At 56.7% G+C, this 14,794-nt stretch overlaps 1 protein-coding gene across 1 annotated transcript in view; it reads left to right on the top strand.

Annotated features, from left to right (window-relative positions):
• Positions 1-1,075: 1,075 nt before the first annotated feature.
• PADI1 (peptidyl arginine deiminase 1) overlaps positions 1,076-14,794 on the top strand; it is a 30,259-nt gene continuing 16,540 nt past the window's right edge. The window contains exons 1-12 of the mRNA XM_027770670.1: positions 1,076-1,210; positions 1,280-1,362; positions 2,594-2,774; positions 4,920-4,992; positions 6,968-7,029; positions 8,358-8,475; positions 8,572-8,697; positions 10,634-10,806; positions 10,964-11,067; positions 11,655-11,778; positions 12,133-12,240; positions 14,081-14,232. Of these exons, the coding sequence (XP_027626471.1) occupies positions 1,076-1,210; positions 1,280-1,362; positions 2,594-2,774; positions 4,920-4,992; positions 6,968-7,029; positions 8,358-8,475; positions 8,572-8,697; positions 10,634-10,806; positions 10,964-11,067; positions 11,655-11,778; positions 12,133-12,240; positions 14,081-14,232 (1,439 nt within the window). The remainder of the gene's footprint in view (positions 1,211-1,279; positions 1,363-2,593; positions 2,775-4,919; positions 4,993-6,967; positions 7,030-8,357; positions 8,476-8,571; positions 8,698-10,633; positions 10,807-10,963; positions 11,068-11,654; positions 11,779-12,132; positions 12,241-14,080; positions 14,233-14,794) is intronic.

Raw genomic sequence — 14,794 nt, 5'->3', positions numbered from 1 at the left:
TACACCACAGAAATTGGCAGAGGCTATACATCAGGGCGTCATCGACTATTTTTTGATTGTCTAAAATTTAAAAATCGATGGAGAAAGGCTAATAATACAGATGAAACTATCTTGTGTCACATCAACAGCCATTACATTGTGGTTAGCACAAAAAAAAAAAATCGAGGAAGAGTTCTTCCAGGATCATCTGATTCTGCAAGAAATTGCCCATGCCGTTAATGAACGTTGGCCATACATCTTCCTTGTTTCGCTGTCGTGTTGCTTGTGAACATAAACAAAAATAGTAACCAACATTCACATCACATACCAGACCTAATGACAGTGAAATTATTGGGGAAAGAATAAGCAGATGAAGATGCAACTACATTTGTCAAATCATGATCGAATTGCAACTACAGGGTGGCTATAGTTACTAAGAGAGGGTGTTCTGTAAAAAATGAATGAACTGCTCAAAGCTGGGGGCTAGGGAACCAGCAGTTAGCGTAATGGCTATGTCGCTGGACTCCCTCATAGTCGACTGCGGTTCGCGTCCCGGATCCAGGGGCTTAAAACTCACTCCAGGCGCGTGTGCGTGCGTGCCCAGGATCCCGAGTTTTTTCGTGTGCGTGCGTGCCCAGGATCCCGAGAGGAGAATGGAGGAGAAGGGATTGCGGCGCGACCATCCCCCCTGGGGGGTGATTTCTCGCTTTCTATCTCTATATCTCTCTCTGTCTGTCTGGAGAGCGCACGTGCCCTATAGCGATAAACCTCTCCAAAAAAAAAAAAAAAAAGCTGGGGGCTATGGAATAAAGCAAGATGATGATCTGGAAGGGGCAGTGAGGAGCAAGGAGGGCCGCTGTCCTGCTCTGCACGCAGGTAGGAGGGAGTGAGGGGGACACAGCCACCACAGAGAAGACGGAGAAGACGGCAGGGGAGACCACGTCCCCAGCAGGACCAGACTGCTGTTAGGGAGCGAAGGTCAAGGGTGCCTGAGGTGTGGTTGGGGATATTGTGCAGACTGTAGGCCTGAGATCAAAGGGGAGCAGGGAGGATGAGCGGCTGGGAGACTTGGTTCCTATGGTAACCGATGTAAACCATGAGGAAAGGCCCGGAAGACGGGAGGACCCCTGAAGGAACCACACATGTGATGGTGAGGACACGGCGGTGGAAGAAGGAGGGTCTTGGCAGTAGCCCCATGGGTTCCAGGGACCCCTCCACTCCTGCTTCATCGGTAACATGGGGATAATAATTTAGGACTCATGATTGTCAGAACTAGGTCCATTGTCACCATTGTCAATAGAGGCAACTGTTTGATGGGGACAGACTGATCATGGCAGGGGTTTGGAAGGAGGGTCTGGATTTTTCAGAGGACGTTGTGTCTGGGTGAGCTCTTAGGAGTCCAGGAAAGCAAGGAGGAAGGAGGATGTGTAAGAGGGCCCCTCCAGCAGGGCCCTCTTGTATCTAGGCCTGTAAGTGCACTTGACCTCGGGTAGTAGCCTCTGACTCCGCCAAGGGTTGGGGACAGTGGTGCCCTCTGGCTGGGAGCAGTTGGTGGTATTAGGAGTAGGACAGAGGTCTGGCATTTGAGTGAGGACCAGGTGGACTGAAGACTTCTCTACCCTTCTGTGTAGCCCCAGGGCTGGGGTGTTAGAGAGTTACGGTGTATCAGGTCGATGGGGAGAAGTTACACTGGGTTGTGGCACCAGTAAAGTGCCCCCGGGCCTGAGAATTCCCTTGTAGAGTAGCAGAAAGTGAGAATCCATTAGCAAGAGTTTGTTGAGCACCAACTACGTGCCAGGCACCGTCCTATGTATTGACATGGCAGTGACTTCTCCCCTTGTGGAGCTGACCTTCTAGCGGGAGAGACAAGAAACAGGCACGGCTAGGCGTCAGAGCAGGGTAAGGGCAACAGGGAGGCTGAGGAGAAAGATGGGGCGGAGCATTAAATGAGTGATGGGAGGTTGGTTCTTAAGAAGGTGACATTTAAGCAAAGCCCTAAAGTGAATGCCCAGAGGGAACAGCCAGTGCCAAGGCGCCGAGGGAGGACAGTCGATGTCTCCATGGAGCAGCATGAGGGCAGTGAAATGACAGGCAAAGTGAGCAGGGGGTGTAACAGGGAGGAGGCGAGGTGGTTAAGAGGGGTCTGCATGCCGTGGTGAGGACTTTGCCCCTTGTCACCTGCTATGGTGGGAGCTACTACTTTTAAAGAATGGGACAGGCTGATGTGAGCCGTGTCACTGCATGCAACAGACTGGAGGGGTGTGTGGGGGGTGAGGGGGCCAGGGAAGAGGCTGCCCAGCGACCCAGGGGAGTGGTGATGGTGGCTGGGGCCTCGGCCATGGCAGCAGAGATGCCGAGGTGGCTGGCCCAGTGCACTTCCTGTTGGGCTGCAGAATTTCAGTGTCGGTACAGAAGGGACTGTGCACAGGGTGGGGCTCTGAGGTTCGCCAGCTCTGCCTGACACCCTGAGGCCCAGCATCGCCCGTCTCTAGCCAGTGGCACTGCCTGCCCTACTCTCCAGCTGGGTCTTTGGGGATCTCGTCACCCCAGCCCCATGCCCCACCGTGGCCACCCTCCCAAGCTCCCAGCTCTTCCTCTCTCCTTTCTCTGCCAGTGATGTGCCCAGGGATGCTAAGGCCTTCGGGGTCTCGGGGAGCTCCGGGGTAGAGATCTTCATAGTCTACGACCCCAAACGGGTGACAGAGCCCACAGGCAAGACCCACTGGCCCCTGGATGCCAAGGTAGACGTGGTTGTCTCCGTGAACAGAGCCAGTAAGGACTTAAATGACCTCAAGGTAAGAGCCCACTTCGTCACCATCCCGCCCAGGTGAGAGCCCCCAGTGCACTCCCACTCACTCACCACAGCAGCCAAATCTCACAAACCTTCTCACACCTACACCCACAGAGCGTATCCTGAGACGACTCCACAGACACTCTGAACACCAACCCCACCCTCTCTCTCACACACACATGCACGCACACACGTGTGAATCCTGCAGTAACGACACAGGCTGGATCTCACGTGGCCGATTGTGCGGTTCAGTCCCCAACCTGGTGACTTGGGGGACACCCCGGGCACGTGAGATTTCATGTCTGGAGTTCTGACAGGGGGAAGAGATGGAGGAGAGGGGATTGTGGTGTGGCCATTCCCCAGGGCGGTGGTTCCCCTGTCCCCCGTGCAAGTGCATACACCCTCTGACAAATTAAAAATAAAAATTAAAAAGACACAAGCCCACTTAGCCCCCCTCAATTTTATAAACACTCTCCTGTTAACCCCTGTATTCAAGTCGCACACAGACTCCGCAGGAAGTCCCCACATGCTTGTGTAGCCGGACTCCACAGCACACCCCTGCCCTCAAGCACGCACACGCAGAGGCACAGGCATGCACGCACACGCAGACGCACAGGCACGCATGCACACGCAGACGCACACACACGCACATGCACACGCAGACGCACAGGCACGCACATGCACACGCAGAGGCACAGGCACACATGCACACGCAGACGCACAGGCACGCACGCACACGCAGACGCACAGGCACGCACGCACACGCAGACGCACAGGCACACATGCACACGCAGAGGCACAGGCACACATGCACACGCAGACGCACAGGCACGCACGCACACGCAGACGCACAGGCACACATGCACACGCAGACGCACAGGCACGCACATGCACACGCAGACGCACAGGCACACACACGTCCCTCCCTCTGGTGTATGTGCCCCCCCCCACCTAGGCAAGTGCTCTCTTTTACTGACTGTCCCCTTCTCGCCCTTGGCTCCAGGTGCCCACCACGCACACTGAGCTACTGAAGCACTGACAGCCATGTGCCCCCCCCCCCTAGGCAAGCGCTCTCTTTTACTGACTGTCCCCTTCTCGCCCTTGGCTCCAGGTGCCCACCACGCACACTGAGCTACTGAAGCACTGACAGCCCTTTGTCCCCTAGCAGAGAAAGGCTAGGGACGGGCAGCAAAGGACAGCAGAGGTCAGCGGGGGTGCCTGCAGGGGCTGGGCTCCCACCTCCGCCCGGGCTGCCTGATCACAGCCAGCCTCACTGTGTGTGAATGGGCCCTGTCCCAGGGCTGGCCTAGGGTGCGATTCGATGGCTGACCAGAGCACCCGGCAGGGTTCTGGCTGTGGTCAGGGCTCCACAGGCTGGGTGACAGGGGTGGGTCACAGTTCCCATTCTATTAACAAGAATCAGAGGCTTAGAGAGGTTGAGAAATTTGCCCAAGTCGATGGTGACAGCTGCTCTTCCGTCTGTTTCATCCAATGAGCGGGATGAAGGTCAGCTGAAGGTCAACTGCTCCTGCTGGGACCCACCCCAACCTCCCATCTCTGAGTCTTGTACCGATGTTCCTTCCCCTCCTCTGGGAACCAGAGAGGGCCCCTCCGCCTCTTGCTGGAGAAGGTGGCTCTGAATCCAAGCTGAGCCCTGGGTCTTGGCCTGAGAAGGGGAGAGAACCTGGGGCCTCCCTGCCTCTAAGCAGGGCTGCCTGGGCGTGGATGTGACACCCCTAGCCTATCACTGCCATCTCTGAAGGGGTGGCCCTGCAGGCTAAGGATACCTGTGTCCCTGCAGGGTAAGGGCACACACACAGGCTAAGGGCAGCTAAGGGCACCTACATCCCTGCAGGGTAAAGGCACCTGTGTTCCTGCAGGCTAAGGGTCCCTACGTCCCTGCAGGCTTAGGGCACCTGTGTCCCTACAGGCTAAGGGCACCTGTGTCCCTGCAGGGTAAGGGCGGCTAAGGGCACCTTGTCCCTGCAGGCTAAGGGCACCTATGTCCCTGCAGGGTAAAGGCACCTACATCCCTGCAGGTTAAGGGTCCCTACGTCCCTGCAAGCTTAGGGCACCTACATCCCTGCAGGCTAAGGGCCCCTGTGTCCCTGCAGGCTAAGGGCGGCTAAGGGCACCTATGTTCCTGCAGGTGAAGGTCTCCTACTTCGAGCAGCCTGAGGGCGATGCCCTGGGCCACAGCGTGCTCTACCTCACTGGCGTTGGTGAGTACAGACTCCCTGGGTTTTCGCGCCCACATCCACGCGCAGACGCGCAGCCGCACACGCACACGCAGACGCACAGGCACGCACGCACACGCAGACGCACAGGCACACATGCACACGCAGACGCACAGGCACGCACATGCACGCGCAGACGCACAGGCACACACACGTCCCTCCCTCTGGTGTATGTGCCCCCCCCACCTAGGCAAGCGCTCTCTTTTACTGACTGTCCCCTTCTCGCCCTTGGCTCCAGGTGCCCACCACGCACACTGAGCTACTGAAGCACTGACAGCCCTTTGTCCCCTAGCAGAGAAAGGCTAGGGACGTGCAGCAAAGGACAGCAGAGGTCAGCGGGGGTGCCTGCAGGGGCTGGGCTCCCACCTCCGCCCGGGCTGCCTGATCACAGCCAGCCTCACTGTGTGTGAATGGGCCCTGTCCCAGGGCTGGCCTAGGGTGCGATTCGATGGCTGACCAGAGCACCCGGCAGGGTTCTGGCTGTGGTCAGGGCTCCACAGGCTGGGTGACAGGGGTGGGTCACAGTTCCCATTCTATTAACAAGAATCAGAGGCTTAGAGAGGTTGAGAAATTTGCCCAAGTCGATGGTGACAGCTGCTCTTCCGTCTGTTTCATCCAATGAGCGGGATGAAGGTCAGCTGAAGGTCAACTGCTCCTGCTGGGACCCACCCCAACCTCCCATCTCTGAGTCTTGTACCGATGTTCCTTCCCCTCCTCTGGGAACCAGAGAGGGCCCCTCCGCCTCTTGCTGGAGAAGGTGGCTCTGAATCCAAGCTGAGCCCTGGGTCTTGGCCTGAGAAGGGGAGAGAACCTGGGGCCTCCCTGCCTCTAAGCAGGGCTGCCTGGGCGTGGATGTGACACCCCTAGCCTATCACTGCCATCTCTGAAGGGGTGGCCCTGCAGGCTAAGGATACCTGTGTCCCTGCAGGGTAAGGGCACACACACAGGCTAAGGGCAGCTAAGGGCACCTACATCCCTGCAGGGTAAAGGCACCTGTGTTCCTGCAGGCTAAGGGTCCCTACGTCCCTGCAGGCTTAGGGCACCTGTGTCCCTACAGGCTAAGGGCACCTGTGTCCCTGCAGGGTAAGGGCGGCTAAGGGCACCTTGTCCCTGCAGGCTAAGGGCACCTATGTCCCTGCAGGGTAAAGGCACCTACATCCCTGCAGGTTAAGGGTCCCTACGTCCCTGCAAGCTTAGGGCACCTACATCCCTGCAGGCTAAGGGCCCCTGTGTCCCTGCAGGCTAAGGGCGGCTAAGGGCACCTATGTTCCTGCAGGTGAAGGTCTCCTACTTCGAGCAGCCTGAGGGCGATGCCCTGGGCCACAGCGTGCTCTACCTCACTGGCATTGGTGAGTACAGACTCCCTGGGTTTGCACATCCGCTCACCCTGTGGGTTGGCTCTTTGAGGGGCTCCACGTGCCCCACGATGTGGCGAGTGCATTGAAGAGCCTGGCTTCTTCAGGGCCTGGAACTACAGGGGTGGAGACCAGCAATGGTAGGGCCAGGAGGGCCTGTCGACGTCACTGCTCAGAGGCCAACAGTGAGGCCTACAATAGGCCTCCTTCATCCTGAGTCCCTGTGTGCCCTGCTGGGCCTCCAGGATCTAGCACCAGGCCTTCAGCCAGGGCCCGGGATAGTAGGCAGGGCCCAGCCCCCGGCACCTCAGGCCCTGGGCCCCAGAGGCCAGAGTTAAGGGCCACTAGCATATGCTCTAGAAGCCCTAGGTCACCAAGACCTAGCAATTCAACATGTGTAGACAAGCAGGTAGTTCAAGAGCCAGTGACTCGAATCCTTCAACACCCAGAACCATAGGGCCAGGGCCAGGGGCTTCCAAGCATTGGGTAGGGTCCCCAGGGCAGTGCTCCTGGGTCCTCCCGGACCTAGGAAGGAGCAGAGCTTGCCTGGCATGATGCTAGGGCGGAAGGCAGTGCTCGGTGATCCCCTCTCCGTCCCTTTGCAGATGTCTCCCTAGATGTTGACACAGGCCGGACAGGCAAGGTGAAGAGGAGCGGAGGTGACAAGGTGAGGCTCTCTCGCTCCCCTGAGACATCAGGGTTGATGGACAAACCTGAGGCTGGTCTTGGGGTGGAGTGGACCCTCCCTCCTGAGGGGTGATGGGTTCTCAGAGTCTATGGTATCTGGACAGAGTAGGAAGCCCACCCAGGGACAACCATTGGCACGAGTGGGTGTAATCTTACACCATGTGGCGGACATGCCGTGACTGCTGGAAACCGCTTCCCCTCTCTCTGGGTCTCTCCTAAGCTACTTTGGGATTGGGATTTTTTTCCTTTCTGCTTTTCCTATTTTGGGGGAACCTCTTGTCTGTATTTGAAGCCCTAAACATGGTAGGTGCTTCGTAAGGGTTGTTGAGTATTCTCCTGAAGACGAGGGAAAGGCAAGCCTCTGGTGGAGGATGCTGTGGTGGTCAGCTCTGGTTAGACCCTGGAGAGTAGGGAGGAAATTGGGGCCGCTCAGGGCATGATCCATCGGGATTTCCGGGGGCTGCCCTGAGAGGGAGCAAAGGTCCATGTGCAGGGTAAGGTCGCGGGGAGGCAGTCTGGGTCACCGGCTTTGTGGGCGACCTGGGCAGGCTGCCTGGATGCCGTGTATGTCGCGCACTGCACAAGGTCCCTGAGCACTGTGGCGGCTATGGCATGAGTCACGTCCTGGCTCTGGTGCGGGGTGACTTCTAGTCAGAGGGTGGACAGGAGGGCCATACGGGCTGGCAGACGCCCTGTGCAGCCCCAAGAGACCAGTCCCTGGGTTTAAAGGCCTCCCCCAGCTTCTCTTCCCTCTCCTGTGAACTGGGGAAGCGAGCCCTGCCATGCGGGTCTGGAGGGGAGAGCACTGGCCACAGACAGGGCCCAGCCATCTTCCCCACCTCAGCGTGGACCTCACCTCGCAGCACCTACAGGGCCACAGATGGATGTCAGAGACATCTACGGGGCAGGCCTCAGGAGGGTGTTGGGACAGGGAGGGTCTCCAGGGGTTCCCCAGTCCCTCACCCGCACACATATCAGGGTAGGCAGGGCAGTCTCTGCTCTCCGGCAAGGCCAAAGCTTGGCCAGCGTTCTGGGGCTGGTGACGTCACCCTTGCTCTGACGAGTGGCGTCTGGGTAGGGCCACCAAGTATGGCCGTACAGGCTGTCCACTGCACTAGGAGGGACCCTGGGCCTAGAGTCTTACCGGAGCCCCAGCCCCTGAATCTGTGATCCCTACTGAAATCTTTTGGCAAGCCCAGAACACAAAAGTCTCCAAGCTAACAAAGCAGCCATTCCTGGCCACATCGGAGCCCCTTCCCGGAGTCCCCTGGGTCCCGTTGGCCCCTACGGCTTCTTATGTTGCCACAGAAAACCTGGCGTTGGGGCCCTGAGGGCTATGGGGCTGTCCTGCTGGTGAACTGTGACCGGGACAGTCGCAAGTTCGGGGACCCCGACCTCGCCAACAGCCAGCTGGTGTCGCTGGACGGTGAGTGACAGAAAGGGCTGCCCAGGGTGGTGGGGCGAGGGGAAGGTAGGGGTCTTGTGGGTGGGGAAGGTTGTCTTAAAGGGGCCATTCTCCTAGACCTGCAGGACATGTCCCCAGTGGTGCTGAGCTGCGACGGCCCTGATGAGCTCTTTGACAGCCACGAGCTGGTCTTGAAGGTGCCCTTGTCTGATTCTGAAAGAGTGCGGGTCTTCTGTGCCCGGGGCCAGTGACCGGAGAGGCCTCTCCAGCTCCCTCTGGTTGTCTCCTCCCTGCACTCTTGTCGGTCCCCACCTTTCTGTGACTCTCATTATGGCTGACAAACAGCCTCTCCATCAGTGCAGTGTGGCCCCATTTCACAGAGAGGAGCACTGAGGCGCGGATGCACAGATTCCCAGGCACAGAACCAGCTGGGGTGGGGCGGGCATTCTGACCCAGGCATCCAGGGTGCCAGGGCCCCTCCTCTTTCCACTGCCCCCTCCTGGGTCCGTCAGCGTGGACAGAGCTCCTGTGCACGCCTGCTGCTGCCCAGGCGGCGTGGGGAGGGGATGAGAGCCGGGGAGCCAGCCCAGGCCCTGCCCTCCGAACATTTCTGTTCGTCAAAGCCTGTGGCTTGGAACATACGGCAATCCTAAACCCCGAGGTGGCTGTACCTGTTTTCACAAAGAGCGAGAAGCCTCTCCTGTCTTCCTTCTTCCCCTTCACCCTTTTCTGCCCAAACTGCCCCAGAACTTGTTGTTCCGGCTACATGCGTCTGCCTGGAGCCGGGCTGCGCTCTCACAGCGGGAGTGGGAGCGCTGGCCGAGGGCCTGACTTGCAAGCACTTGCTGTGACCCAGAGCACAGCCAGGGCTCAGGAAGTGAACCACACTGGGCGCTGCTCCCCAGACGACCCTTGGGAGGGGAGAGGCAGGGAGGCAAACCACCACATGCCAGGAGCTTTGCTTTTCTTCTTTAATAGAGGTGAGACTCATGTTACATAAAATTAACTTTTTTTTAGGTTTCTTCTTTCTTCTATGAGCAGGAGAGAGGGAGACAAACAGAGACAGAGAGATAGCACCCCAGTGGCGTCCCCATGCCATGATCCACCCCCATCCTCAGCCAGCCCTGGGTCATGGGCCCACATATGCCCAGTGTACCCAGGGAGGTCCCCAGACACAAGCCCGGAACCTTCTCATGTAGAGAAAGTGCCTTGCAGAGCACCGAGTGCTACCCCCGCACCTCCGTCTCAGCCCCCGAATTAGTGGGTTTACAGCGAGCGACTCAGTGGCGTCCAGCACATTCCCGCTGCCCTGCAAACACCACCTCCATCTAGTTCCGAGACATCGTCATCCTCCCAAATAAAGCCACCCCCCACTGGCAGTCACTCCCAACTACTCTGCCCCAGCCCTCAGCAACCGCCGACCTGCTCTGTCTCTGGATTTACCTAACCAGACAGTTCGGACAGCCGGGGTCACACAGCAGGTGGCTCTGTCTCTCACTTAGCATGGCTTTTTCGGGGTCACAGGTGGTAGTGTGCTCGGTGCTCCGTTCCTTCGTATTGATGAGTAATATTCCCTTGAGTGGATACGCCACATTTTTGCTTTTCTAATCATCCATGGATGAACATTTGGGTTGTTCCCCTTTTGTACAGGAGTTGTTGTTTGAATTTTAATTGTCACCAGGAGAGACGCAGAGAGAGGGCGAAGTGAGAAAGTACTCTCCCCCTACAGGGCATGGTCGCGCTGCACACTGCAGTCTCCTCCATTTCCCCCTCCTTCTGGGATTTTGGGCATGCATGCACATGCACCCGCTGTGTTTCTCAAAGCCGCTGGGTCCTGGACTTGAACCCCACTGTCAATCATTTGAGACTCAGACTCCTTAGCCGCCAGGACATGGGCTTGCCCTGTGCATGTGCTTTTCTCTCTTTACATGATTTAAAGTTTACGCTGACCTCATGAGAATCCTAGCTAGCTTATTCTGCAGATGGGGAACTCAGGCTCAGAGAGGTTGAGTCATGGAGCCAGTCACACAGCTCGGCTGCAGCAGGGCTGGAGAGGGGCCCACAGCGCTGTAACCACAGAGGCGGATCTGTGCCTGGACCTCCGCCTCGGGCTCCCTGTCCTCCCACCCCTGCCCCACAGCCCTGCACGGCGCTGGCCCCTGACTCTGGCTCTTCCTAGGTGGGAACTCCCTTGCCGACTACAAGCAGGTGCTGGGGCCGCGGCATCTGACCTATGAGGTGGAAAGGCAGCCCGGGGAGCGGGAGGTCAGATTCTACGTGGAGGGGCTCACCTTCCCTGACACCGATTTCTCGGGGCTGGTCTCCCTCAGCGTCAGCCTGGTGGACACAAAGGTAGGCACAGCATTGAGGGATGGGCGTTTGGGAGCAGAAGGATTTGGGGGACCAGTTTGGAGGGCAGGGAAGGCCGGGGCTGGGGGACCTGGAGGCCTGCAGAGGATGGGCAGCCTGGGCTCCCTGCAGGCCCCACTGAATCCTCTCTCCCTCACAGACCTTTCCTCAGGCGTCCCTCTTCACAGACACCGTGACCTTCCGCGTGGCCCCCTGGATCATGACCCCCAACACCCAGCCCCCCCTGGAGCTGTACGTGTGCAGGTGAGGCCGCCCTTCTACGGCACTCCTGTGTCCCTGGGCTTGCGGGGCAGGAGGAGAGCCTGTGCTGGGCTTGGCTCCTCCCTCGGGCAGAGGGTTTTTGGAGGACAAACCCTAGCCCTGGCACAGAGTTGGGGACAGGACAGCTACAGGGAGGCTTGGGTCCCTCTGCCCTGAGCAGTCAGGGCCCTGGCCGAGGTTGCTGGCTCCAGATGCAGCTTTCCTGCCCCTACTCTGACCTGCTGTGGCACATCTGGAATTTAGTCTGTCTGCACCTCCGGGATCTGCCACCCCACTCTGTGCAGGCCTGGTGGGGTCACCCTGTCCTGAACCCCTTGTGAGGAGGTGGCTCTGTTGTAGGTATGTTCCTACGCTTGCTGAGGACTTGGGGACCCAGCCTCCAGGTCCCTGGTCCTTTCATCTCTCAGAGTCCTGGGAAGGCCCCTCCCTGGGGGGGGGGGTCAGCCTCGATTGGTGAGACCCCTTAGGGCTCTACATCAGCGGTGGAGCAGTGGGAAGGGCCTGTCTAGGAGGACATGTGTCAGCCACAGCCAGGTCATGTCACACTCTCCTGTCCCCGTCTTTCGCAGTGTGGTAGACTCTCACGGCTCAAATGAGAAATTTCTGGATGACATGTCTTATCTGGCTTCAAAGGCCAACTGCAAGCTGGTCGTCTGTCCTCAGATAGATAATCGAAATGACCGCTGGATCCAGGTGGGTGCAGACAACCCCCCCCCCAGAAGAGTGGGAGGTGGCCTGGAAGGCCTGAGCCCCTCAGCCTTTGCCTGGACTTTGGGAAAGTCCTATCTGGTCTCAGCCCCCCAGAGAAGCCAGGACTCTCGGGGAGTCCCCCCAGGGCCAGCCTTAGCCCTCTGCTCCCTTCCACATGCTCCAGCTCCAGGCCAGAGTCCTCTCCTGGTTGGGGTCTCGAGTGGCCTCACCACCACCTCTGCCCCACCCTGCACTTCTAAGACCTGCTATCCCATCCTGCCCCAGGCCTGGTGGGGTCACTGTCTGGAAAGCCCCTCAGAAGAGGTCACTGTGGCTTTTTCTTCTCTCCCCTCCTAGGATGAGATGGAGTTTGGCTATATTGAGGCCCCTCACAAGTCCTTCCCCGTGGTCTTTGACTCTCCCCGGAACAGAGGCCTGAAGGATTTCCCCTATAAGAGGGTCCTGGTAGGTGGCAAAGGCAGAGTGGGCCATTGAGTGGTTCCATCTGTAGAAGCCTGGTAAAGTTTCATCTGGGCCTGGGCCTTCAGGGCCTAGAGACCACAGAGGGGGACAAGAGGTGGAATGTCAGCACACTGGGGAGTCAGTGGGAGGTTTGAGCTGGGGATAAAAATGATATGCAAATTACATGCAGATAGGCAACAACTGTCTGGGAGGGGCAGGACAGCAACTTTCTCCTAGGGGAGGGATCTGTTCCCCACGGAGGAATCACAAAGGGGTCAGCCTGGGAGACCAAACTGCCTTCTGTGGGGACTGTACCCTTGTTTTTAAGAGCCAGGATTTCACTTTAGGCATCAAATGTTTTCTGAAAGACAGGTGCTATGCTGCCTCCTGTGCACAAAATGGCAGCAGCAGCACATGCCATTATACTGAGTTCCAGGCACTGTCCCCTACCTTTCGATGGGTTGCCTCATTTACTCTACAGAGCACTCTCATGGATATGTACTATTAGACTTTCTCTCTCTTTTTTCTTTTTTTGGAGAGGTTTTTGCTATAGGATGCATGCACTTGCCAGAAAGAAAGAGACAGAGAAACAGAAAGCGAGAAATCATCCCCCAGGGTGGTTGGCCACGCCACAATCCCTTCTCCTCTATCCTCCTCTCAGGATCTTGGGCACACATGCACATGCACCCGGCGTGAGTTTAAGCCACCAGGTCTGGGACTCGAACTGCGGTCGAGTACATGAGAGTCCAGCGACATAGCCATTATGCAAACTGCTGGTCCCCTGTTAGTCTCTCTTTATGGATGAGGAAACTGAGCGAGGTTTAGTAGCTTGCCCAAGGCCACACAGCAAGTTAGTGGGACACCAAGATGCATCAAGAGGCAGCCCTTGCACTTGACCACTAGGCTGCACTGCCTTCCAAGAGACCCAGTTTCCCTCTTTGGGGATAGTGCCAGGACAGGTGGGAGCTTTAACGGGTAAGTTTCAGAGCCTGTGGGCACACGGAGTGGGGGATCAACCCTAGCCTGGATGGGGTCAGGTGACTATGGCCCCTACAGGGTGAGTGCATCACCTGGAGGTTGGGGGGACCCACCTAAACCCCAGACTCAGACTCACCTTGTACGAGCTAGGGATTTCCACTGACTTCTGCTCCCCTCTTCTCTCTGTCTCATCTGCCACTTCCTATGGGTTTAGTTTGCTGTTCATTTCTAGCTTGAGCGCCAAGATCGCCCACACTGTCTCTTCCAGGAATGTGTTTAGAGTCTGTCAGCTCCCTAGCAGCACCGTGGGTTTTAATATTACCTACCCTTCCGAAAGGCTGTCTAATTTCCACTTTAAAAAAGTCCTGTCAGAAGGTGTGTGCACTTTCCAGAGAGAGAGATGAAGGAGGGGAGAGAGGAGAAAGTACCCCCATGGGGCATGGCCACATTGCAGTCCCTTCTCCATTCTCTTCTCCTCCAATCCTCCCTCCTTTCAGGATTCTGGTACGCACACACACTTGGTGTGTTTCTCAAGCTGCTGGGTCTGGGCCGCAAACCACCTAGTTGGTCTTGTAGGATCCATACCGCAGGCTGGCTCTGTAATTTCCACTTTGATTTCTTCTTTAACCGTGGGGTTCCTTAGGCATGTGTTGCCTAACTTCCAAGCATTTGGGGGTTTTCTAGCTGCCGGCCGGTGACTGGCTTGTTCTTCAATTGTACAGTGCTCCGAGGGCAGGGAGTTTGTATAAACACGGATAGAGGCGGTCTTTCAGGTCAGAAGGTCCCACTCTCCTCCCAGAGCTGCCTCCTCCTGTCCCACCAGACCCTTCCTTCTTGGGGTGGGGTCTTGCCGGTCTTTCTGCAGGGTCCTGACTTTGGATACGTAACCCGGGAGATCCTGTACACTGGCCCATCCAGCCTCGACTCCTTTGGCAACCTGGATGTCAGCCCGCCCGTCACAGTGGGCGGTGTGGAGTACCCGCTGGGCAGGATCGTCGTCGGAGGCAGCTTACCCAAGTGAGAGGCTGGGGGGTGGGGGCGGAGGGCACAGGGACCATCTTCCACACCTCACCATCATGGCTCCCATCTGACAAGTGGCATGAACTTCCTGTGCAGAACTCTAGAACCAAGGATTCGGAGTCCTGAAATCGCAAATTTAAAGGTCGCAGGGTCTTAGGGGGAAACGGACACTTTAGTTATATATATATGTATATGTATATGTATATAACTACATATACATAATATGCATGTGTGTCTGTATATATATAACTATATATAGTATGTGTGTGTGCATGTGTGTATATATAACTATATATATATATATAGTGTGTGTGTGTATAACTATATAGTATGTGTGTGTGTATATATAACTATATATAGTGTGTGTGTGTGGGTATAACTATATATATAGTATGTGCGTGTGTGTATATATAACTATATATATAGTGTGTGTGTGTATAACTATATAGTATGTGTGTGTGTATATATAACTATATATAGTGTGTGTGTATATATAACTATATATATAGTGTGTGTGCGTGTGTGTATATATAACTATATAACTAAATATATATATATA

The sequence above is a fragment of the Tupaia chinensis genome, unplaced genomic scaffold, assembly GCF_000334495.1.
Source record: "Tupaia chinensis unplaced genomic scaffold, TupChi_1.0 Scaffold000146_1, whole genome shotgun sequence".
Taxonomy (NCBI): domain Eukaryota; kingdom Metazoa; phylum Chordata; class Mammalia; order Scandentia; family Tupaiidae; genus Tupaia; species Tupaia belangeri.
The sequence above is the reverse complement of the archived record's forward strand: the minus strand, read 5'-3'. Positions and strand labels throughout refer to the sequence as shown.